The sequence below is a fragment of the Colius striatus genome, chromosome 17 (genome assembly GCF_028858725.1).
Source record: "Colius striatus isolate bColStr4 chromosome 17, bColStr4.1.hap1, whole genome shotgun sequence".
In the NCBI taxonomy this organism is placed as follows: Eukaryota; Metazoa; Chordata; class Aves; order Coliiformes; family Coliidae; genus Colius; species Colius striatus.
Genome location: NC_084775.1, coordinates 7,326,695 through 7,352,118, shown reverse-complemented (window position 1 = coordinate 7,352,118; position 25,424 = coordinate 7,326,695). Strand labels below are relative to the sequence as shown.

The window sequence follows — 25,424 nt, the reverse complement described above, 5'->3', positions numbered from 1 at the left end:
GACTCAGAGCTGGATGTGGTACTTCAGGTGCATTCTGAGTTTTGAGTAATTTTTAAAGAGATGCTGCAAAATAATAACATTGTTATTTTACAACAACAAGCTCTTCAAAATATTCATGTTTTCTAGTGGAATTAGAGTAATAAATCTAACACTCAAACTTTGAAACTGTGCTGTAGTGAGTCATCTCTCCAGTGTGTGCTATGTACAAATAATTAAAAGAGTGTATTCAGCCCTCTTTTTAGAAACCTTTTGGACAGTTTGTGTGTGTATATATTTGCAGCATGGGGGAAAAATTGTTTGTAGTTCCTTCTGACATTGAAAATTAAACTGTGCCATTGATGCTCTGTTTAAGGATACTATTTACCATGTGGGTGTCCTAAGAGAGATGCTTTTATAGTTGTGTTGTTATTCTTCCTTTGTTTTAGCTAACTTTGGCCAAATAGGAAAAACTGGAGACCTAATAATGTTCTGGATGTAAATGAAAGTCAATGGCTAGGGGAAAGCAGAGTCATGTTAATGTTTGAATTTACTCAGAAAGCACTGAAGGCATCACTTGTGGGAATATTGGAACATCCAAATAAATATAAAACGTTTTTTTATCTTCTCTTGTTGCCTAGTGTATGAGTCAGCAATTTAATTTGTCGTGTGGAGGATGCAACAGGATGATGTTGACTCAAGGACTGCAGTTGCAAAGAATATTTAATATATGGCTAGAAGGAGGTTTTTATGAAAGTAATATTGCTCTGTAGACAGACTCTGCTTTTTTGTTGGGGCTATAGGTTGCACTGAACTATCTGGCCTGACATAATGAGAAGAACTTTTAAGTTAAGAGATGTGTTGGGGAGACTTGATTCATCACCGTGCCTGTACCCAGGAAAGGGAGAATAATATGCATAAAGAATACTAGAAAGGAAAAGGATGGATAACGTAGAGCAGGAAAGTATTCCACTTGATGAGAAGACTAATTGGCTAAGTAATTGGTGAAAAGGCTGTGCTCAGTGAAACAGCCAGAAAGCTGGGTGTGGTGTTTATGAAAGACCTGAGATGTTTGCACAGTAAAGCAAGCAGTGTAGCCAGCAAACCAGAGGAACAAGAACTACTGGTGTAGAATGTAAAAATTCTGTTATACCTGTATCAAAAAATTAGTGGGTTACCTGAAATCGGTTTTGAAGTGCATATGTTATTTCTGAACTATCAAGAATAAGGACAGCTTGGTGTGCTGGTGTGCATGTGAATGAGATACTGGAGTATGAAAAAGAATAGCATGAATAAAAGGAAATCTGAGGCCAGAAATAAGTTTGGAAAAGCAAAGTTTTCTTTTGTTGGGGAAAGCAATACATACCAGTCATAGAAGAGAACAGGTCCTGGGATGTTGATTGGGGAGCTAATGCTGCTAATAATAGTAGCACATAGTCATGCTCAGGAGTGACAGCTTTATTCACTGACCACTGAATTAACAAGAAATGATGCAGCTTTTAAACTCAGAAAATAGCTTTGGATTTAGATGAGCGATCATGAGATGATATCTTAAATACTTTTTAATTAAGGTTCTTAATTTCAGTAAGGGTAGACTGAATACTAAAAGAACTAGTTAGTGAAGCCCTCTGGAGTTGTGAAACTTGGAGAATGAAAATATCTTTAAATGAAAAGATAAAACCTCTCAGAAGCATGAAAAGCAAGCTTGCAAAAAAGGGCTCTGAGTCTGGATGGGAACCTTGTTACTTTTCAGCCTTTGAGCTACTAATGGCACACTGAGCAACCTGGAAAAGATCAATGGCAGTAAATTAGGATTTTGTGGTGGTGATGGTGTGAGTCAATGACTAGTCATGTTGATATTTTCAATGGTTTAATGCAAAGCCATTGTAAGCTATTTGTCACTTGCTTTGGTTCACCTTTTTTAGGCCTTATTTCATTCACATTAGTAATAAAGCTTCTAATAAATAATCATGATGAAAATAATATGTATAGATTTATTATTATTAATAATAATAGTCTATTAATTATCATTAATAAATTAGATAATCGTGTTGTCTGAGAAAAGAAACACCCCAAACCCTGAGACTCTTTTTATTAGAATAGTTTATTATATCTGGGTTTTTTTAGTACACAATTAGGCAAGACATCAATTCATTGACAATCTGAATAAGTGTATGAAATACCTATTTTTGCTAGACTATGTCTCTGAAGATAGTCATCATGGCTGTTTTTATTCTTACTGTGTCCCTTCAAAATGACAATTTTCCTTTAACACGTGGAATTCCTTTTAGTCTCAACTTGTGATGTGTAAGGTGCTATTCCTCCCACCCTTCCTACTAGGCATGCAAGTGTTTGTGGGTGCAGTGATTACACCTTTTCTGAGCCCTTGCTGAACTCCTGTGTGATGCATCCTTTTTACCTTACTTTGTGGTGTTTAAATTATAAGATCCTTACTGCCAGCCTATTACTTTGAATAGTGCTCAGCACAGCAGGATACTGTTCTTGGTTGGCATCTATTTCCTAGCATAATACAATTGATAATGCAAAGCATGGAACAGCTCGATCTGAGAAGAATCACTGCTCTCTGGAGTCTTCTGAACTACATTTCCAAATCTTTAGGCACAAAACTGGATTTAATCTGGAAGTTTACTCACCTCTCAAACTACCAGATGGAATTAAAAGCTTCTAGGCTTTTAGTAGGTAATATACTGGACAGAAAATTTGAAGCTTAGGGGACAATGCAGATTTTATGTAAATGTTGAGAATCTGAGGGTTTAAACAAGAGGGACTCAAATAGTGGGGGAAAAAACTGAGATATGACAAGCTGTTTGCTACACAGTTTAATTTTTATGTAATTTGACAGTATATCCATTCCTATGAAGGACTTGGCTTGAGTGATTTATCCATCATCTGTGATGCAGTAATTTTCCAGTTCAACTCCCCAAAATCTGATATTCACTGATCACTTTTTGCTTCCTTGGTCCAAATGATGGAGATGCTGAGGGGGATGAAACAAACTTTCTACTCTGCTGTGTGCTTGACTTCCCCTAATGAGACACCACATACAAAGAAAGTAAACTCTGCAGAGTAATCCCAGTGGATGTACATAGAAGAGCATGGAGAACATAACTGAATTCCTTCCAACCTCTATGAATACTGGGCAAGCTCATATTTCAGACTTAAATGTGGCTATATTTGTCCCCTCTGTTTTCCTGTGCCATCAACAGGAGCAGCAAAACCTGTACACATGGCACAAAGATTTTTCTGCGAGTCAGTTAGCAGGGCTGTGCTTCGCAGCCTATAGTGACAGCACATGTTCAGCTGAAAGGTATCTAGAAATGTAAGCAAAACTTCTTCCCCTTTCAATCTCTTAATTTTTGCTCTAAACAATTGTTCAAAGCAGCTGTTTTAATTCAGATCTGAAAAATTTTACCAAAATAAAATGTAGTAGAAGCCATCCAGCATGGCAAATTTCCATTCTGAATTGGTAGCTTGAAGTTTTAAACAACTGAAAACAATCACAGTATCAGCAGTGTTGGGTGACTTTCTTGGTGTATACAACTATACTTAGACTGTAATTGTGCTGGAGTGAATTAGATAACAACTGTAAATTGGAAGAGGATGGATGAATATTAATCATGACTTGATCCATTTGCAAACAGATTAGAGGATGCTCATTTGCCACATTATAATATTTGGTGTGAGGAAAAAAATCGTGCCTGTGAGTTTGGGTTTGGGTTTTTAGAATTACATTTCTAGTATAATTGTACAAAGTCAAAGGAAAGAGAACTATCTGTCTTGGCTAGTAAAAATACTGCTGTTGCCTTTAATGCTTGTGATTGAGACCAAAAATTCGGGTCAAAGAGAAGGATTTTACTGTTTAATGAGCACCAGTTTATTAAGCAGCTGATAGTGTTTGGCTTGAAGGAGAAGTGACCTGTGGCTGCTTTCTACCTCTTCAGTCCCTACCACTTCCAGCAGTGAGTCTGCTCACATGGGCAGATGCTGACGGAGGAATGAATGTCTCACTTCCTAGGTGAGGGCTGATTGAGCTCACTTTGTGTTGGATCAGGGTAGCTGTTTTTCAGAGCATCTGGCATAAATGCTGTCAACTGAAGATGTTAGTCCAAGCAACCCTTTCTTAACCTCACATGTTAAAACCTCTGAACTTCTCTTATTCCTGTGGGAGGCAAATTGTTAATTCCTTGTGGGCGTTCTGTTTAGCCATGGAGGGTCAGCCATATGGTGTTGCATCTGCTCTCACATCTGAAAGGGAACTAATTCTTTGTGCATTTGGTTCTTTCTGATTCTTTGGGTTCAGTTGTTACCATTTACTGCCATGGGAAAACAGAGCAAGCTCAGTTCATCTTTGATAAAGCATTCTACATTAGTTAGCATTATTTTTAAAGTCTTACTATAATTAAAGATTTGGTTCTTCAGTGTCTCAGTATCGCTCTGAAAATCACAGTGAAATAGTGCCACTGAACCATTGGGATTAAGAACAGTCAAAATCTAAAACTAAAAATAGATTTGCCTTCAAAGTAATGAAAAATTATCAGTGATCCTCACTGCCAGATTATTTTAGCACTTCACGTCCTTTGAAATGTGCACTAACTAAACTTCTTGGCACCAACTTCTTGCCCACGAGAAACAGCATATTCTAATATTGAACAGTAGAGTTACTACTTTATTACTGTAAGGCAATGTGAGTGTATTATGCACAACCATTTCTTAATGGATGATCTCTATAGACATGTAATTCCTAGGATAACATGGTAATTAAATATCCCTTCCTTATCCCATTAACCCAGGGCAAACTCAGTATGCTAGAGCCAGATGTATGCAAAGCTGCTCTGCTATTCCTGGACTCCAGCTAGTGATTTTGTTTTGCTCATTAGTGATAACGTGTTCCAAAGAGTGCATTGTTTGACAGTGGATTTTCTGGAGGTCTTTCCCCCCCCAGGTAATAGAACAGTTTCCAAGTCTGGATTTAAATTATCATGAAATTGCTGTGGACCTCTTGCTTTTTAAAGATAGTCTGAAAAGAGAAAGTTTTATTGACAGAATTTTGAATGTTTCAAACAGATGGAGCTAAACCTGTTGAAGAAGGCTATGTATCTCCTCTTTATTTGAGATCATGACTAGTTTATTTGGTTTAGCTGGGCTAACCAGCTTTAAAAGAAAAGTAGTAGTATTAAGTTACATACTAGTAGATACTTCTAATGCTGACTTCTCGGGTTCTTCATTCTTTTTAGGTTTAATCCGTTGTCTTCAGATTAATCATTCTGGATGCTCATCACCATCTTTCTCAAAGGTTTCTCCCCACCACTGTGCTAGCCTTCCTACTTCGGATCATAGAATCATAAAATGTTAGGGTTGGAAGAGACCTTTAGAGATCATCTAGTCCAACCCCTTTGTAGAAGCAGGTCAACTTAGATCAGGTCTAGCTTTGTTGGCAATGGCCCATTCTGCAATGTCTCCACCTGAACTGTGTGTTCCTTATTTACTCGTAGTAGGCAAATTGAGCCCCCCCAGCCTCTTTTTCTGAAAAAAAAAACCCAAAACATCTTGCACTGCATTCTTCCTGAGTTACTGCATCCAGTTGTCATGTATGCCTGTCAGGAGCCCTGACTGTGTGCTGAGAGTTTGTATGGTTTTTGTTTCAGAAGTAGTGAACATCTCCTTTAGAATCTTGAGAGAGAATGAAAAACCTTGTTCTTCTGGCTGAAGAGGTTTCCTTTCCTGGTTTTAGTTTTGTCCTAGATCTCAGAGAATGTGTTGGAAAAGTATTGGAGAAGTTGTCTTATACCCTTGAACATCCAACTGAGAAAGGAAGCAGCTGGAGAGTGGGTAGTTCTGTTAACAGTAACAGATAAAATGCACTGGGGATGATTCGTATGCTGCAGCAATTGAAATGATGAGTGTCAAGTCCAATGTACAACTGCAGGCGGCTGAAAATCTGCCAAAGTATTTAGCTTACTCTACAAGAACTGTTTGCTGGCTTGTTGCTTCTTTTGAATGACAGATACTTCAGTTACGTACTGTGTAAAATGGCCAAGCTGTTATTGTGGGATCTACCATCTTTGTTTACATGACTGTGTTACTTATCATGTATGTCTTGAATTAAAATACTGAGAAGGATTAGTAAAATAAAATCTGCCTTTGTTTGCGTCTTTCACCAGTACTGACTATTCCTTCTGGTCTCCAGGCTTGACAGGGGACCAGCGAACATACCATGGGAAGGACAATGGGGACAACAGGCACAATCGAGGGAGAGGAGCAGAGACAACTCGCTTTCACACCATCAGTGTGGCACAGCCTGTCCGGTTTAACAGTAAGTTGCAGACTGGGAAGTCTGGGCCATGTTCCTGCTAATTATTTTTTTCAGAAATTAATAGTTTTTTTTCTCTTGCATAACTTTTTGACCAGATTTTGTTTGTGTGCGGTGCTTTTTACTCTTTTTGTACATTAATTTTATACATGGCCTCTTATACTGCATAGTTAATCTAGCAGGCCAGTACATGTAAAGAATTCTACTTTCCTAGTAATCCTGATTTTATGAAACCAGTGTTGCAATTTTCTGTAACTTGTTGCAATAACAGAAGACTCAGCCCGTGGTGTGAGTGATGCTTTCAGCCTCCAGCACAGGTGATAGCTTAGCCCTTCTGTCTTGATCTAAGCTTGTGTGTAGGGCTGTTGCTTTGGAAAGTGGGGTGAAACCAAAATGAGTGTTCTTGTTTGAAGTAATTTTGAAGATGATCTGAAAGACATTGCACTATCATTAATTAAGTGCATTAATCTCTGATGTTGTGAGTTTTGTATCCTTTTTAATACAAAGAATATTCTGGAGAGTGGGGAACTCGAGGAAATTCTTCACTTGCTTCTCTGAAGATTGTCTGACATAGAATCATAGAATGGTAGGGGTTGGAAGGGACTTTTAGAAATCATGTAACTATGTAGCACTTGAATGGGTTTTGTCATGTTACTCCCATCAATTGGTCAGGAATCTTGAATAATATCACTTAAATGCTGTCCCACATGCTCACCTGCAGCACTGCTATTGCCACAGTTGGCATCCGAGTCCCGGCATTAGAAATGTCCTGCAAAGTGATCATAGCTTGTAGTGACTGCTGCCTCTGAATCAAAATATCTAAGTTTCTGCTACTTTCTCCCTCTTCTCCCTCTTCTCCCTGGTTCCCACTTTACTCCAGGGATCATCCAGATGGGAATTTGAGACAACACTGATCAGCCTGGGAGAGAGGGATAGTACAGACAGGTTAGGAAGAGGATGCAGAGGAAGACAGCATATCAGTAATTGGGAACAATTGCTTTGATTCATTGTCATCTTCTGAAAAAGACAAATGATTAGCAAAAGTAAAAATTCAACTCTTTGTTGATTTTAAAAAACAAAAGACATAAATACTTACTAAAATAGGTATTTAGAGTTTATAGAGGACAATAAAGCAATTTAGAAATTGATACAGCATTATACAATATGCTCTGTGGTCTGATATCATGTTCTGTCTCATCTCAGTGATGTGAACAGTAGGTCTTAAATTATCTCATAAATGGAGAATAAGGAAAGAGCTTCAAGTCTGAGTTTGTATATCATTATTTGATGATAAATATCACTATGAAGGGAATAAAGAGGCTTGAGAACAGGAAATCTGTGAGTGCATGCAACAAACAAACCTATGTGAATTTAAAGGGATTTTAGATGTGCAAAATTAACTGTAGATGCTAAAATTGTTTCATGTCTCTCTTAAATTTCATCCAGCTGTGTCTCTTATTTTACTCATCACTCCTAAGAATGTCAGTCAAAACCCTGTGGGTCTGTTTCGTACAGAAATGCCTGAAGGCTTTTGTTGCATACTTTCTCAATTGAGTTGAGAGAAAGCAGAGACAGCAATTCACACCATGACCTTCTTACTTCCTAAAGGTCCACTTGCAGTGATGTTTTTCCAAAGCAAATAACAATTGCCACAGAACCCCATCATCTCTAGTGATCAACTAGGGGAGCAGGATTATGTGAATACATAGAAGTAGGTTGAAAACGTCACAAAGAGTTGGATGTATTGCTAACCACCTAACAGAAAGAATCATTAAATTGGTCACTACTGTTGTATTCTTCCTGCTTCTTGCAGCTTGTTTTGACTTGGATTGATTGAACTCATTGGATTTATAAAGATGTGCAGGGAAATATCTTCTACAGTAGATCATCAGTTCTAATTAAAGACTTTAAAGACTGCCACAGTGCTGTGAAATATTACTAGGAGATGCATCTTTTAAAATACATTTTAAAAAGTAATCCTTGATCAAAAGCTGCAGTAAAGTAAGTCTTCTGTGATCTGTAAGGCATACATTTCCTACTGGAGAGGTGAAACAACACCAGATGTTGTGTGTACACATACAGGTGATTCTGCACTGTATTGTAACAAACTGATTAGGATGTATTATCTTGAAGATACTAATTTGGGGGGAATGGTTTCCCTTCTGTTCTTCATGTTTCCTAGGAAAGTGCCCAACAGGGTGGCACCACTATGAAGGCACAGCCAGCTGTTACAGGGTGTATTTAAATGGGGAGAACTACTGGGACGCTGTGCAGACATGTCAGCGAGTGAATGGATCCCTCGCCACCTTCACTGCAGACCAGGAGCTAAGGTTTATCCTGGCACAGGAGTGGGACTTGGAAGAAAAAACGTTTGTAAGGAAGGACCAGCGTAGGTGAGTAAGAAGGAAAGGAAAAAGATTATGTCTGTGTGATACAAATGCTGGTAATTCAGTTTGCTTAGAAAATCTCATGATAAAATTGACTTCAGGTCAATAGCTCAGTCTCAGCATGCTGGTTGACTATTTGGCAGTGGCCATCTGTATTTTGTATTTTAATTGACAGGCTACAAATCAACAGAATCTTTCTGTCTTCACTCTGTCTCAACAATGCACCAGTGTTCTTGAACAGCAACAAGGAAGGTGGATTTTACACTGACCTTACTGCTGCACTGCCTTGTACAGAAGTGATGCTTCAGTTTTTTCAACAGAGTTTTGGTTTCCATTCAATACCAGTAGCTCTAACAAAGACTGCAAGTTTGAGATAAGAGTGAAGTAAAAAGCCATTTTGAGTTGGGAGAACTATGTTCTGGTGGCTCTAGATACTTTGTTACTTCCCATTAAATGTAATTCATTTTTTTTGCCTGTGGGTTTGTGCCAGTCTCGTGGGCTGCTGCTGACAGATCACCAGGAGCAGTTCAGTAATTGTGTGTGTCTCTCTGGAGGGTTAGATGGTTTGATCCAGAGCAGTCTGTCTACTTCTAAAATATTTGACTTCTGGATGCTTTTGTGTGGTTTTTGGGTTCAAGATACAAACTACTGCCATAACACAATAAGCCACTTATTATGAGTAGAAGACATGGTGAATTATCATTTGTAAACATAGGAACACTATCAAGTGTTTTTCTCTATTCCTTTACTTCAGTGACTGTATATTGACAACATGTTAAGGAAAAAAAAAATCAAAATATTTTGGAAGTTGGCTTTAAGTATAAAAACATTGGAAGGTTCTGTGTAATTTATTGTAATTTGTTTGCAAGTTGCTGGCCAGTATCTTTACAATGTAACTTATTTGTTATTGTAGGTTCTGGGTCGGGTATCAGTATGTGATCACCAATCGAAACCACTCTGTAGAAGGCCACTGGGAAGTAGCTTATAAAGGTGGGCCACTGAAATTATTACTTAGTGTCTAAACAGAAGGGTTTAATAATTGAGACAGGTCTTATTTTCAAGTGTAAGAAGTTTTAGTCTTTCACATTGATGTCTTGTGGAGAAAACATACTTTGTTTTTTTAAGATTATTTGGGCTTTCATCTTGATTGAACTGAGAAAAAGGAAACTACTCTGTCGTTTCTCCTTTTCTGTGGTGAATGTCTAATATTTGCACAGACTAGTGTAGGGTATTTGGGGCTTTTAAAAAATCAGTAGATTTTTATGTACTTTGAAAAAACCCTTTAATTTTGCAGAATTACCCAGATTTATTTCATTTTAAAGTACTTCAGATAATTTACTTAAACCAAGACCAAATTTGCCTAATACCAGAAAGAAATCCCAGTTGATACAATTTAAAAACCAATCAGTAATCTCACAGACCTCACTGATTGAACTTCAGTTACAAAACAATCAGCTCCCTCTGCTGGAAATCCAAAGCTATGTTTCTGTACCCTTTATATTTAATTCAGTGGAGGAATTAGTTATTATTGAAGTCATTATATCAACTCCTGTGTGTGGATTTGAACGTTTAAGTACTGTGCTGGTTTAGGTAATGGTAAACTTTAAATAAAGGCAGTTTGGGCAGCAGTATAAAGAGAGAGAGGAAAGTCCAGCTTATTCCCATAACAGGGATTTCAGATCTGGACAAAACTTGTAAAGGTAAGTTTCTCCTGTGAAGCCCAGGAAAACAAACAAACGCTATCCTTTAAAAGGACCTGTCTTTGCTTTTTGAAAAGTTGACTGCACTGCCCTCTGCTGACACAGGGTTTGGAGTCAGGAAGGTGTAAATAAGAGAAAGATCATTATACTTGTTTTTATCCTTTTATTTGATTTTATGCATTATATAAATTTAAACCTTCTCAATATCTATTACTTTGTTTGCAAGCTTTCTATTTAATAAAGGGATACCCATGTGAAATAAAGTACATAGCAGCATTCAGTAGCTTCTGAAAAGCTCTTCTTAAGCTTCATTGGCTGGTAGTGAGGCAGACTCTGAATTCACAGTATCTGTTTCAAAAAGGATTTACGAGTCCTATAGATTGGAAAGTTCATTCCATTATTGTTTCATAACTCTCAAAAAACATAACATAAACTCTCAAAAAAAATAGTAGTGGAACCTTATTGTATTTAAAAATTCAAACAAACAAAACCCCATCATACCTAAGTGTTTGCAAGGACCATTGTGTGTAAAGACTGTAATATGCCAACTGCAGGAGCTGTTAAAATCAGTGTTTATGTACACAGATTTGTAAAGCAGGCTTCTGAAAACAAATGAAATAGACTATTTTTCACAATTACTGTGTCTTGCTGTGCCATTAATCTCTGTAGTTTTGCATGCCAGCAGGTCTAATGGTGAAACTTAACACTGATCAGAAACAACATTTTAGAAGTTACAAAATGCCCTCAACACCTCTGACACTGTTTGGAGCCCGTTGCAATACAGTCTTTTACCAATTACCTGAGCTGAAAGGACCAAATATCGCTTTGCACAAGTGCAGCAGCCTTTTTGTCTGTGTATCACTGCTCTGCACTATGAATGAGTGGCATGAGATGGGGAGGGCTGGCTGTGCACTGCACAGGATAGGTGTGCATGTGTCTTTGGGAGCACCAGTAAGTACTTGGGAGTGCCAGGTACAAGGCTAGTGTGGGCTCTTGCTTCACTAGTAGCAAGTATGGCCGAGCTCAGTGATATTTGAAGGGGTGTGTAACTCTCAGCAGGCAAACCTCACGAGACTTGGTGAAGCAGCACTTGAGGAGATATCAGAACATCACTCTGATGGTGCAGAATGACCAAATTGCCCAGTACTTTGAAAACAGCAGCCTCTTCTCTCTTAAGAGTCACTCTTCCCTCCCTGGTGTTTGCCTTCCCTCAAGGAATGCTGCTAAAGGAAGCTAGAATACAGTAGCCTTGTAGCAGAACTGATGTATGTGAAATCATTGGCATTGAAAAGCCTTTCTAAAGCTTTGCATACTTGCAGGCTGCTTATACGAATGCATCTTGTTCTAGGCTCTTCAGAAGTATTTCTACCCCCTGACCCTATCTTTGGTACAGCTATGTCTGAAAATGAAAACGTTCTTTGTGCCCAGCTTCAGTGTTTCCATTTCCCTACCCTTCGGCACCATGGTTTACACAGCTGGTATGCTGAAAACTGCTATGAGAAGTCTTCATTCCTCTGCAAAAGGAGTAAGTTGGTTTTAGTTCAGTGTTAACTGTTGCATGTTTAAACATGAGTATAACAAATATGGAGCAATTAGTTATCCTTTCTACCTTTTGCCCAGTGAATTTAAAAAGCAAAAAGGAGGAGGACAGGGGAGAAGTTAAATTTTGGGGCTTGCTTTGAATAAATAAGAGCATCATAATCTGTGGTTGTCAGCCACAGTATGGATTTTCACCAAAAAAAATGACTGTTAGGCAGCAGTATCAGCCCCAAAATAAAATATACTTGAAAAAAGAAGTTTAAAAAAAAAGATACCTTATTAGTAAATACCACTCTTAAATTATTAACTGCACATGAAAATGGGGAAACACTTAATTGCTGTTTCATCTTGAATATAGCAAAAGCTATTACGTTCTTTCCAGACAGTTATTAGAAGTAGTGGAGGGGGGGAAAGGCAAGTGCAGCTACTGGCTTAAATTGAAGAGAGAAGGCTTTCATTCTGTATCTTGTTTCTTTCCTCCAAAAGACAGTATACCAGCAGAGATATTGGCACTATTTTCAAGTAATATTAAAGATATGTGATATAGATAATGCTTCTTTGCAAGAAGGAGTAAAGTTGTTGAACTTTTACTGCCATTCTAGAAGTTTTTCTAGTTTGCTTTTTTTCTTCAAAGCAAGAAAACTTGCAGAATGTCAAGGGAAATTCAGCCCTTCTCTGTCTTCTTTTGCACCTAAGATATTGAGAATTAGGAAGACAAGATATTGAGAATTAGGAAGACAAGATATTGTCTTTGTGTACTTTGAAATGTAGTAAAATCTTGGAATCTGATACTGAAGCATTTGCCCTTTGAGGTGGGAATAAGGCCCCCTCACCCTGGAGAAAGGAAGGCTTCCAGGGAACACGAGAGCAACTGCCTGTACTTACAAGGAGTTATCAGGAGGTGGAGCCAGGCTTTTCTAGTGGTGGCAGGACTTGAGGGATGTTTAGTTGAAACGAGATTTGAATTAATGTCAGAGAAAAATGGTTAATCAAGAGGATAGTTGAAAGTGGAACAGATTCCCAGGGAGGTTGTGCAGCCTCTATCCTCAGAGGTTTTTATGACCAGATTAGATAGAACTCCAAGCAACCTGTTGAGGCATCGTGGCTGACCCTGCTTTGAGCAGGAGATGGAGCTGGAGACCTACTCAGGTGTCTTCCAATTCGACCTTCCTGGACCCTCCCAGCTGTGCATAGGGTGGAGGGGGCAAACCACCCTCAGTGAGCAGTTGCTTCAGTGGGCAGAACCCGGTGCTGTCTCTGTTCTCTCTCTGGTTTTGGTACCTGCCTTTAGGTCAGGCAGAGGAAAGGACAGTGGAAAGAAGACACCTAAACTTCCTCCCCTGGGCAGGTATCAAGATGGAGTTAGGACAGTGGAAGTATGATTCCCTGGCTTCCTTTTTTAAGCCTGGCCTGTTAAGAGTGTCCTTCAGGTTTGGCCCAGAGAAAATCCAGCTCTTCCTAAGTACCAAGGGAGAGACAGGGAGCTGCAGCAGATACTGCCAGTGAAGCTTAAACTTCTCAAGGCACTTGCTTTCCTGTATCTTGGAGAGGCAGCCTGAAAGTGTGTCAATTCCATTACATACTTAAAGCTTACTCTGTCAGTTTTGTGCAGTGTATCATCCCAGCAGGCCTCCAGACTATCCATTATCTTCCTCACTCCTTGGAGAGTCCTTTTCAAAGTTGCTTTAATGTGAAGGCATGGCTTTTAACTGGTGTTGTCCTTATTTTTACAAATCACTTAATGTAACAGAACAAACTGGACTCCTGCCCAGCAGGCTCACAGACGCTTGGATATTGATGTGCATTTCTGTTTTAGGCCAAACTTGTGTTGATATCAAAGACAACATTGTCGATGAAGGCTATTATTTCACTCCAAAAGGCAATGATCCTTGTTTGAGCTGCACGTGTCACAACGGTGAACCTGAAATGTGTGTAGCTGCTCTATGTGAACGGCCCCAGGGGTGTCAGCAGTATCGAAAGGACCCTAAGGAGTGCTGCAAATTTACATGTTTAGACCCAGGTAAGAGCTGGCTGCTACAGTTGGGTCAAGAAAAATGAGTTCAGTGCTCAACCTTATACTTTTGGGTGTAACTTTGTTTGAAATGGTGTATTTTCTCAATGCCTCGACATTGCTGGGTACAAACTCCCTGTGGAGGAAGATCTCAAGTCCCTGAAAATTTAAATACTTAGTCATCCTTGATGCTACTTGTATAAGAGAACCAATAGCTTATTTTTTGTATGGAAGCTGACACTACTGTGGATTTTTAGTAGAGCATCTTGCGTGGTTCCTTTGTCTTGTAGTTGTCATGAAAAGACTTTTCTCTTGAGCACTAGTTAAATGCTCATGTCCAGAAAAGATGCTTATGTGTATGGAAGTTTGCATGCAGAGATCAGACAGGGAGCAGACTTCATAATTTATGTAGAGTTGCAGTAATAATTCAGGACATGCAACCTTGCTTATTTGATTTGGCATCTCAGTGCAGCTTCGTGTTTTGGACCAGTAAAGTCTTCAGTTGACTCTGACTGAACTGTGTGTCAATCACCATTTGGGGATGTAGATTTTTGGGAGAGTCGTTTTTCTGTGAAGAGGCTTGTGAACAGAGAAGTGTTATCTTGCTTGGAATTTTCTGTGAAGGTGGTCAAATATTGAGACATTACTTTTGGAGTCTCCATCTCTGGGGATATTCAACAGCCAATTGGCCTCTGTCCTGGGCAGCCTGCTCTAGCTGACACTGCTTGAGCAGAAGCTGGACTAGATGGTCTCAGGATGTCTCTTCCGACTTCAGCCATTGTTTTGCTCTTTTTTTCCTGGTATTTTAAAATATCTTATCTGAGTGACTGAGAAACTATTGTTCTAAACTCCTAATGGAAAACACAGAAGGTCAACTCTTGCGATCAGAGGCTTCTATTTCAGTTGTTTTAAAAAAAGTAGTGCTCACTGGCTCCCAAATTTGCAGCCTTTCTTATTTGCCTTAACTACAGAAGGCCACTGGCTCCTTGTTGTCATTCACATTTATTCTGAGGTTTGAGCTTCATGGATACTGATTTGAAAAGTGTGTTTTACCACATCCTTTCTGATCTTTAAGCTTGTCTTTCTGCACTAATGCTAAATAAGACTGTTTCATTATACTCTTGCCTGAAGTGTTCTTTTGGTTTTTTAGTAACTTCATTTTTGAGAGAAGAATCATCAAGCAGTTGTCCAACTTCCTTCATAATGAAGTTACTTTAGCTAGTGATACTGAAATCTTTAAATTAAGCATTCTGTTTTCCTTCTGGGTATTTATGACTATTCCAGATGACAGAATTAATGAATTGTTTACTTTAATCACCATATATTTATCTTTGTCCAATTCTTACCTATATCTTCCCTAAGCTTTGTTGCAAGGGAAAGAAAACAGTTTACTAATCAACAGTAAGTAAATCATCCAAGGAGAGACTGGGGGAAATAAATCTTGTTGCTGAGTTGGCAAGTAATCAAACCTGGAAGTGTGAGTGGATGAGCAATGATTATAGTTGCGTAATGAATATTACTCAAGGACTTGGTAGTAGGGAATTTTTCAGTGGTAGAGGTAAGCTGAGCAATCACAGCTATACTCTTGAAAGATATTTGTCTTTGTGTAGTTTACTCAGCCAAATCGATTGAATGTTAGGAGCTGGGAGCAGTGTGATGGAGGCCCAAGATACCCCAGAAGGTCCAACAATTGCCGTTGTAGCTGGCCTGAAGAGACTGGATAGAAGTCAGACTTTCTGCCTACAAGATTGTCATGCTTGACTGTGTGTATATTTGACTGAAGTCACTTTTTAAAAGGCAGTTATTAGCACTAATTTATGATGTTCACAAAGTCAGCATTGCCATAAAATTGAGGAGGAACAACAAGGGGTCTGTGTTGTTCAGGAGGGTGGTTGGTAGGTGTGTGACTGCGTCAGCTCAAGCTCTGACAGTGAGAGCTGCTGAAAGGTTTGACAGCACAGAGGCTTTTGTGCTGCACAGACACATCTGAGAGGGTGTCATGTTCGAGCTCTGTGTGTAGTGCACTATTAAATGAATTTCTTACTGCCAAGAATGCGTTAAGTGATAAATACCAGCCCCTTAGCCATGTACTTCGACAAGGTATCAACTAGGTGGATTTTTCTGTTACAGCATTAGTAGCAAGGCAGTGCTTGCAGTTGTGAGGCTTTTAGCTTGCTTTTGTAAGGAAACTTTGATACAGCTTTAGCTGCTGTTAGTGAAAGGATAAGTATTGAGAGCGTTCTTGAGACTGCGGTGGGTGCAGAAAAGGAGAGATGGCCAGGATCTGGCTGGGAACTAGTGGATGTGGTGGATGGGGACAGGGGTGTCTGTTGGTGCTGGTTGTGTCCCGTAGCAGTAGGGGACCAGATTGTGCAGCCACTTCGTCTGTTTCTGAGCTGAATTCCTTTCTCACTCAGAACTCTTTTAACAGGAAATTGGTGCAAAGAACACAGCAGGATCATTTTCCTTTGTGCATATCTGTGTGTACACATGTTACTTCAGGATAACCAAGGGTGATTAGTTGAATTGTGAAAAATTAATACCTCTTGTCTGGCACGGGTAGCACAGTGGTAATTTGCTTGCAACAGCCTTCCAAGTGTGGATCTGGTTAGCAGTGGTGTAGAGCTGTCTAAGCCTGTGTCTGTCATGTTCTGCCGCTCACTTTCTGTGTGATTCTAGGGAAAGGTGTAATTCCTGTTTACCTTAATACCTCCAGTTCCTGAAAGATGGTTATCATGTTGATTCACCTGTAAGGTGTTTTTAGTTCCTATCACTTCATGATGCCAAGCACTGTACCAATGACTTAGACTTTAGATGACTCCATCTCCCTGATAATGACAAAGTTTAGAGGTGAAAGTTAAGACATCCAGAAGTCACGTAGAAATAGTGTGCAGATATTCCAGTTCTCAGACCCTTTCCATAGCTTTCCAGGCTTGGTGTCCTCTTTAGTGTGGTATAATCAGCCATGCCAGGGAGGACAAGAGGGTGTGCAAAATGCCATTAATTTTTCCCATTTTCACAGACCTGAAGCCTTCAACATTTTGTCCCTGTTGCTGATTAAGATCTTTTTAGAAACTTGCAATGGATAAATCACCTGATGATTCATAATTTTCTTACATGTTTGAAATAAGGAGCAGTGTTAAAGCAGGCCAATGAATCTCCACTTGACATTGAGCTCCACTTCTGACAAAATATCATGAAAAATGAGTCTTGGATGAAAGTAATAGACACTTTTGATGTTGTTGTTTTATGTGACAGATGGCAACAGTTTGTTTGACTCCATGGCCGGTGGGATGCGTCTGATCGTCAGCTGCATTTCCTCCTTCCTCATCCTCTCTCTGCTGCTTTTCATGGTCCACCGCCTGCGCCAGAGGCGCAGGGAGCGCATAGAGTCTTTGATTGGGGCAAACCGTAAGTGGCCTGTATCTGTAATGAATCTTGGTCGAAGTTGTGTGTGTGCTTCAGAATAAAGAGAGCAGAGGAATCTGCAAATCTGTAGAAAACTTCAGCACGAGGCTAGTTGTAGATTCTAGCCAGTACTGTACCCAAAAGTAGTCCTGCACTGGCTGCCTGAGCTGGGCATGGTTTGTGCAGGCTTTAGTTCTCTGAACCACTCCATGTTCAAAGAAGGAACTCTTGTATCAACACTTGCTTTGTGCTTCATGCATGTTATTGACAGATCAAAGGTGGGGAATGTCACGGTCTTGCTTGACTGTTCCTGTGTGTATGCCTTGGTAGGTTCAGGCTTGAACTTCTTTCAGTCAGTAACAGAAAAGTAGTTTTTGTTTGCATGTAGTCCAAATCTGAAATATCCTGGATATGTGAATGATCTGCTGAGTCTGAAGAGATTAGATTCAAATGTAGATGTGATGCAGGGTAAGCAGGTTGGGAGCAGGTGGCCCTGGGTAGTGTGGAACTGCAGTGAGTTGATTTGTGTAGGTAATACAGACTTTCTAGGTCTTCAGGAGACATGAGTTCCTTGGGTGTGAAAAGTGGAAAAAGGTGTTGTGATCTGTCTTTAATTGTAGAAGAAAGCACGAGAAAAAGTCACTTACTACTTCTTCTCTTGAAATAGTGCACCATTTTAACCTGGGCCGCAGGATGCCTGGATTTGATTATGGTCCCGATGGTTTTGGAACTGGTCTTACTCCACTGCATCTTTCAGACGATGGGGAAGGTGGAGCATTTCATTTCCATGATCCACCTCCACCCTATACTGCTTACAAATATCCAGATATTCAACATCCAGATGACCCACCTCCTCCTTACGAGGCTTCTGTCAATCCAGACAGCATTCTTTGTTCCACTCCAGGTATGCAGGCAGTAACTTCTCTTTTTGTTTTGGCTAGAGGGTTGAATGTTTTAGGTTTTTTTAAAACTATAACCATGTGTTTTAGCGATTGTGATGGGAAGATATATTTTACTATAAAGTCTCTTATTTCTGTGATGAAGTTGTTTGTTAAAATGTATTCTTAAGCTTGGTTTTTCCCAAAGGTTCTTTGGATCATCTAAATTACAAATGGAATCTGTGCTGCAAGCAGTTTAACTCTTAGACCTTACCTATTCTCAAGCCTTACCTTGAATGGGTAACCAGCTTACCTAGTTTCCACTGTGCTGATGCCTTTTCTAGTCTTTTGGAGATAGATCTGTAGAGATTGGTGTTAAAAAGTAGAATAAATGTCAAGTACGAGAGATTTTGAGTAACATATATCCAGTGTCTTCTCTCTACTTCCCTCACCCACACCCTTCAAGAAATGACCAAAAATATCACTTTCTAATGATTCACCCAGTGCTTTTTGGTTTTGCAGCTGCGATACACGCTGTAGAAATTATTCCAGTGTGGGGGTTTGTAGCAGCATATCTCACAGGATAAGGGAGCCTGATTAGTGCAAGGATCTTATTTTCATATCAGAGCTTTATTTTTTTTACGTAACTTTGCTCTTTTGCAGCATCATCTCTTTGTGCATTAATGCAGAACCAGGAAAAACTCAGAGCTTCCATAAATGCAGATAGTGAATCTGTTTATGAATGTCAAATCCTGTACTTTGTGTTCTGATTCGGCTTGTTTTTTCTCCTTTGCAGACAGAGTTCTTTCTCAGACTGTGCAAAGCAGTCCCCCATCACTAGGAAACTGTGATGCATCCCCACAGTGTACAGAGGGATCACTTCCTCCCTCAGTTGGTCCCTCTCCAGTGGAGCTGGAAGACTCTGCTGATAGCAGCACCTTTCTCGTCCCTCCTGACACACCGCTAAATGAGAACACACCGGCAGAAACTCTTATGGGCAGCCGTCACAGCCACTGTTCTCTCAATACTGTTGTATAAAGGAGCAAAAAGCCGACTGGCCATCAAATAGTTTTAGTACCTGTTTGCACAGACAAACACTAATCCGTGGTCTGAACTTCAGAAGGAATCTCCACTCGGTTTTTTGAACACTGCGTTTATGTTCTAGGTTAGGATCGTGCCTCGCGTTTCTTGGCTGTCGTTATTCATTCACTAATCGGTTTGTCCTGTAAATATGGATTGTATAACTGCTCTTTTTTTCCATGGGCTATGGAGAAGAGTGCAGAGAATTCTTTTGACTTCTAAGGAGGTGAAAAGTATGAGTAGGTTTGGGGTTTTTTTTCTTAACCTAAGAGGAAACAAAATCTACATCAGAAAAAAGCTGCTTGGATTTGGCTGGATACCACTGGACACAGGGAAGAGATGATGGAAGAGGAGGGTGGGGGCAGTCACTGTTCAGTCAGTTGCCTTCTCGCTTCAGTGCTACACTTGGAAAAGACAGAGAAGATGAACTGCAGGGGAAGGGGCTCAGGGTCCCTTTTATAGAACAGGAACACTGAGGAGCTAGAGCACATGCCACCAAGTAAGTTACACAGTATGAAACATTTGTGTGCTTTGACCTGTCTTGCTGTTTCAGAACACCGTAGGGACTGGAAGATGAATGATCCACACAATATGTTTCAAGTGGGTACTGAAAAAACTAGGATTTGCAATTACAATTTGTTGTTGGTAGCTGAAAAATCTCATTGTCAGGTAAACTTTCTGACACTTGAGGAAAACGGTCTGTATAATGCTTCTGTCCCTTTGGTAGAATCCTGGTAACGTGTTAGGTAGCACACAGGGAAGTGATAGGGAGCAATTAGCTTCAGTGCAGTCTGATTTCCCTGTATGAAGCTCTTTGTTGTAATCCCATAAGGAAGACTGAGATTTTTTCTTTGTAGTTTAACCTCTCTACATTTGCACAAGACTGGTTTTTGCTTTTCTTATCACATGCTATATTTAGCATGGAAGTGTTTCCCTCCCCTTCCATTTCACTTCTTTAGAGCTCCACAAATACCATTTAAAAACAGTGATCAACACACTCTGTGGTGTTCAGTTCTAACTGGACATTTGTTCCTTATCACACTCCCTGTTCTAGGGATGTCCTGTGTGCCCCACAAACCATTTACCAAGGTCTCACAAGGGGTTACAGTGTGTTTAGTGTACTTGAGTCAATAAAGCAGGTTGCTTCAGTCTGATGTCATCTTAAAGTTCCCCCTCAGTTTGAACTCTCTTAATTTACAGATGGCAAAAAGCTTCATTCACTCCCTCCCTAAGCCCAAAGGCCAGCACTGTTGGTTTTGGTAACAAGAGCAAAATCCTCTTTACAGGCGATGTTAAATTTGGTGGGATTTCAGCATACAGTAACTCTCCCTTCCCCCCATCCTCCTCTTGCCTCTGCTTCTCCTTGACTTACTGTAGCAGTCAGCAAGTGAGATGAGTTACAAGGAATTTGCAAAGAATGCCCCTGTGAGTGTTCTCCTGTTACCCTATGAAGGGTACAAGCCTAGAGGGATCCGAAGAAAACACCACATGGGGGTGTGTTTGGGATCTATTTTTCTAGTAATGACTAGAGGAATCATACTTGTATGACAAATCCTATCCCACTGCTGTGGTTTCTGAGTGCAACCGACTCCCCACTGAATATGCTGCTACTTTCTATTCTGTGTCTTGCCTATGGGCTTGTACTGTACTTGGGGATTGGTCTTGACAATTCAACCTCCTTTTGCAGAGAGAACTGTGAGCTTTGTTATTGAGATCATAGCTGGTGTCTTGACGTTCAGATACTTGCCAACAGTCTTGAATTCATCAGAACACATGAATCTCAGTTCTGGGGTGTGCTCCTGGCACGTGAGTGGGAGGAAACGCAGTTGGGAAGCCTCTTCTCCTGGAGCCGACCGCCTCCTGCCCTCTGCCTCCCGCCTCCACCAGCGCTGGTAAGAAACCAGAAGCGCAGTTCTCCACCCTGTGCCATCTCTTACCCTCTCTTCCTCTGAGTTCAAGTCCTGGTGTAATGAAGTGGATGGATAGCAGCAGTCAGAGCCATGCATACAGATTGTTGAGCATTTCTGAAGTATGAAAATAAAGCGGGTTTTGTGCATTTTTGAGCACATTCATACGTTTTATACATTGTATGTACTGACCTTTCTTCAGTTTTATAGCTCCGGGTGCGTGTGTGTGCGTGTGTGTCTGGGTGGTGAGATGTTATATATATACACACACATACATACTGTAGATGGTAACCTTTGTGCTGTGTCCAGCTAGCTGAAGCTAAGTACTGGGATGTAAATTAGGCTCTTAGGGTTAATACCTCTCTGAAGCTGGCTGTGCTCTGTTGTAGGACAGGCTGTGATCGTGTGCACTTCAGTAGGATGCAAAGTCTGTGCTACTACAATCTGTTCCTGGAAAATATTTTGTTAACAGTGCAAAATAGAAAACTTCTAATTGCTTTTGAGGCCAGATGGAAGAGTTGTTCTTTGTTAGTATCCTAGTGCAATAATGAAAGGCCTCTTGGCTTGGTTTAGTCTCTGAGGTTGTGTGTTGTGGCTGAGGTGAGCAGCTACCTCACCTCATGCTTCTCCTAAACTGCAGGACTCTGATATTTTTTGCTTACTTTTGGTTCTGTGGTGATTTTTATTTGGAAATAAGCTGTGTTACAACTGGCAGCTTCATGGTGGCTCCTGGTTGTAGCTATTCCAAATGGAGACTTCTTTGTAGAAGCCTCTCTGTGATATTTCCCCCACTGCTTCTGAGCCTTTCCCACTTGCATATTGGCACGGAGGCTGCTATTTTCTCTTTTATCCTATCCTTCTTCATCTTAACTGTAAGCAAGGGAAGTTTTGCCTTGAGCAGAGCAGCTCACTAAGTACAGCTCATTTACCTCTTGGTGAGCTTCTAATTTGGCAATAAAATTGTCTCTCTTTTTTTTTCCCCCTCCCTTTTTAATGTAGCTTTTTCACACTGAGTACTTCCTGTTGGAGTAAGGACCTTTACAGCAGAAATTGTCACAACTACTCAGACTTCTGGACCAACTGAGGAGGAGTTATATTTTCTTGACAGCAGTTGACTCCTCAGCAAACCTTCCTTACCCTTGGCAGGGTGACTAGTAAGCTGTTTGTCCTCAACACCAATTAGAGAGGGATGGTGCTGGCCTGAGGAGGAGCCTCCTGGTCTGAGTGCTGTTAGGCTGATGAGATCTTTGGATGGTGCATTGATTTCTTTATTTTTAATTATCTTCTTTTTTTATTTCCCCAGCACTTTTCACTTCTCTGGATGTGTTTTGTAGCTACTGGTGCATGCCAAGCGTCCCTCCAGCCCCATGGGGGAGGTGGCATTGGCACACCGTTCCCAGCGGCACGCTGTGTTTCTCTGAGGCCGCCTCTGAGCGCGGTTGTCAGCTGCAGCACTTGGTTCCACGTGGGGCTCCTGCTGCCCGTTGTGGCCTCTCCTCAGGCCTCTCCTCAGGTTCCCCACCCTCATGACATACTGTGGTGCCATACTGAGGTGTCTCTGCTGTTGCTTCAGAAGCAACCCGAGATATTCCCTTCTGTGGGTGTTATCAGTGGTACCCACACTCACAGGCTTGTCTCACAACAACCTTTTTTATGAGGTGGGTCGCAGAGGACTGTGACATTAGAAGGGTGGTGGGTTTCATTCTGTGCTGGAAGATCAAAACTCTCATTCAGATGTACAAGGAGCTTGCCTGTGTAATGTTCATGTTTAATTCTGAGCCTTAGACTATTCCTTTACCCTTTATTCATGGCAGGACACTGATCTAGAGAGTGAAGTTGGTGGAATACTTTCTGATGACTTAATCCTATAGTTGGCAGGAAGAAAATGTTTTTGTGACTAGTAATTATTACTGTTCTTTTTCCATCTAATCTGAAATTAATTTGAAGCTGTTTTTAAAGATGGTTTAATCTTTCACATGTGGCTCTTCAGTGGCAAAGCACTGATGTTCTAATGTTGCCTCGTACAATCCGTAACACGCATCTCTTCTCTTTCAGTTGCTGAAATGTCTTTTTTCTCCCTAGTGAAGGAACATGCAATACTCAGAAGTACCTTTTAAATCTCCCTTGCAAGTTGGGAGCTGGACCCTACAATTAGAGCAGATTAGTGTAACGGAGGCAAATCAAAGCTCAGACATTATGTTCCCCGGTTCCAAGTGAAATAAGTGTTTCTTTGGAATTAATGTTTTGAGCAGTGAAGATCTGCTTCCCCTGACAACAGCCTGCGTTACCTGACTGCTACGGTACCACATAGCTTTAATTTCCCAGTATATTGTGCACCTTGAGCACGGTGTGGGCTGGAGCTGCTGCCAGCAGGGATGCTGTGCTGCTGGGCTGCGTGCGTGGCCGTGCCGTTCCGATCCCCTGGCGTCGGGCTGCTGGCTGCCTGGGGTGCTGACACACACCACACACTGCTTTGAACCTTCTCCTGGAAAATAACTTCAGCCAACGCTGCATTTGCAGGCTTCTCCTGTGTAGCTGGTTTGTGACTGGACTTAACTGTGGCCGTGTATAAAAGGTTTTGATATTCTGTGACATACCATGTAGGATTCAAATTTGATACTATAATAATTCAGACCCTGTGGCACTGTTTTTTTTTTTTTTTTGGTTTAACTTCTTCCTTGGGGTTGGCACTAATCTTTTGTTTTTTTTCCTTAAGATGCTGTGAGAAACATTTCATCCAAATGCCAAATAAATTGTGTTCTGTAAGAGAAATGGCCTGTCCCAGTGTTCCCTGATTTCTGCGTTGACGTGGCTCCTTGGCATTGCGAAGGAGCAATGTTGTTAAATCTTGTGCTCTAACAAAAAGATGAATAGACTCATTTAACTTCAAGCAGGGAGGCTGCTAAAGTCTCTTTGTGTACAAATTCTCATGGAATTTACCTATATGAGTGTAATTTTAAGGCAGTCTTGGCTGTATACCCAAGAAGGTGAAGTGCAGCCTACTCCTGCCCTCTCCAAACCTGTGGGAAGCTGCCAAGCCTCTGGGCAGGAGTTGCAGGTGGTTGTGTAGGATGGGAGGGGTATTGTGGACCCCCAGCTGCCAGTGTGGGATGGCAGGGCTCAGGGGAACCAACGTAGTCAGTCAGAGTTGATGCACAGTGAGAGGGGAACAGTGTCAGCACTGAGCTGTGCTGCCTCCGTACACGTGGCAGGTGCTGTGGAGGCTGGGGAAAAAGCTTGTCAAGAGGTCAGGCAATCCTGGCCACTTGAGCTATTCCAAGATCTCATCTTTGAACCTTTCATCAAATTCTGAAAGGAAGAGTTTGGGTACTGCACCCTTCCCTTGGCTGTGTTTCACACCCACTTTGTTGTACAGGGGCTGGAGGGAGGGCCCTGGCATGACCTTGGGTCAGGAAAAGGCAGGAGAAGCCTTGTCTTGCCTTGGCCTAGAGTGATGTTTTGGAGGTGTGAGGGGGTCCTGTCTGGTGCTGGGGAGGTGGAGAACAGATGCTGTTTCTGCTCACACCAGCCCTGAACTGCTTTACAGGCGATTGCACTTCCCTTGAGAGCTGAGCGGACATGGAGCAAGCTGAGATGTGCAGGGAGAGAGACAGCTCACCTGAGCTCAGTCCCTTTGGCCTGCAGGGATCTGGGGAGTGATGCTCCTACTCCTGAAAGAGCTTTTAACTCTGAATTATTTAACAAAGCTGTCTAGTGGCAGGGAATATTCCCCCAAAAGAACTTGCTGGATAAATAATCTCTTTAAACAGTTGTGCTGGTTTAGTAATGCAGACTTGCAGCTGGAGAGAGACAGGATGGAGCGGTGGAGTCAGTCTAATCTCTTCTGTCCTGGCAAGGGTTGTTCAGCATCGCTGCTGCTGTGGATGTGTGCTCCTAGCAACACAACTGGAGACTCCAGACATTGATGTGATCGGTGTGCTGGTTGCAGGATGCATCCTTTTTAGACTGGGGAAAGCTGTGCTGCTGGCACCTACCCGTGCTGCTTGTGGAGCAGCCCAGGTGAGTGGAGTGGCACCAGGCTGCTGCTGTGGCCTTGCCCCTGTCCTGGTGTCAGCTCTGTGGGTGGCTGCAGGACAAGCTCTGGAATCGGGCTTTCCAGAGCCACACTGAGTCAAATCCACTTTACCTGGGGGAAATAGTTAAAAATTGGCCTCTTGATCCCAGCCTCCCACGAGAAGGACTGGGT

General features: G+C 41.1%; 1 protein-coding gene across 8 annotated transcripts in view; it reads left to right on the top strand.

The window, feature by feature from the left end:
• Window positions 1-23,989, top strand: part of DGCR2 (DiGeorge syndrome critical region gene 2) — a 43,313-nt gene extending 19,324 nt beyond the window's left edge. For 2 of the 8 annotated variants that reach the window (XM_062009805.1, XM_062009802.1), the window contains 8 exons: window positions 6,185-6,310; window positions 8,490-8,700; window positions 9,608-9,684; window positions 11,743-11,919; window positions 13,750-13,953; window positions 17,203-17,355; window positions 18,020-18,256; window positions 19,027-23,989. In XM_062009805.1, coding sequence (XP_061865789.1) covers window positions 6,185-6,310; window positions 8,490-8,700; window positions 9,608-9,684; window positions 11,743-11,919; window positions 13,750-13,953; window positions 17,203-17,355; window positions 18,020-18,256; window positions 19,027-19,268 — 1,427 coding nt within the window. In that variant the 3' untranslated portion in view covers window positions 19,269-23,989. Of the gene's footprint in view, window positions 1-6,184; window positions 6,313-8,482; window positions 8,701-9,607; window positions 9,685-11,742; window positions 11,920-13,749; window positions 13,954-17,202; window positions 17,356-18,019; window positions 18,257-19,026 lie in introns of all 8 variants that reach the window. The other 6 variants (XM_062009804.1, XM_062009801.1, XR_009819888.1 and 3 more) reach the window with 5 other exon arrangements.
• Window positions 23,990-25,424: the final 1,435 nt, after the last annotated feature.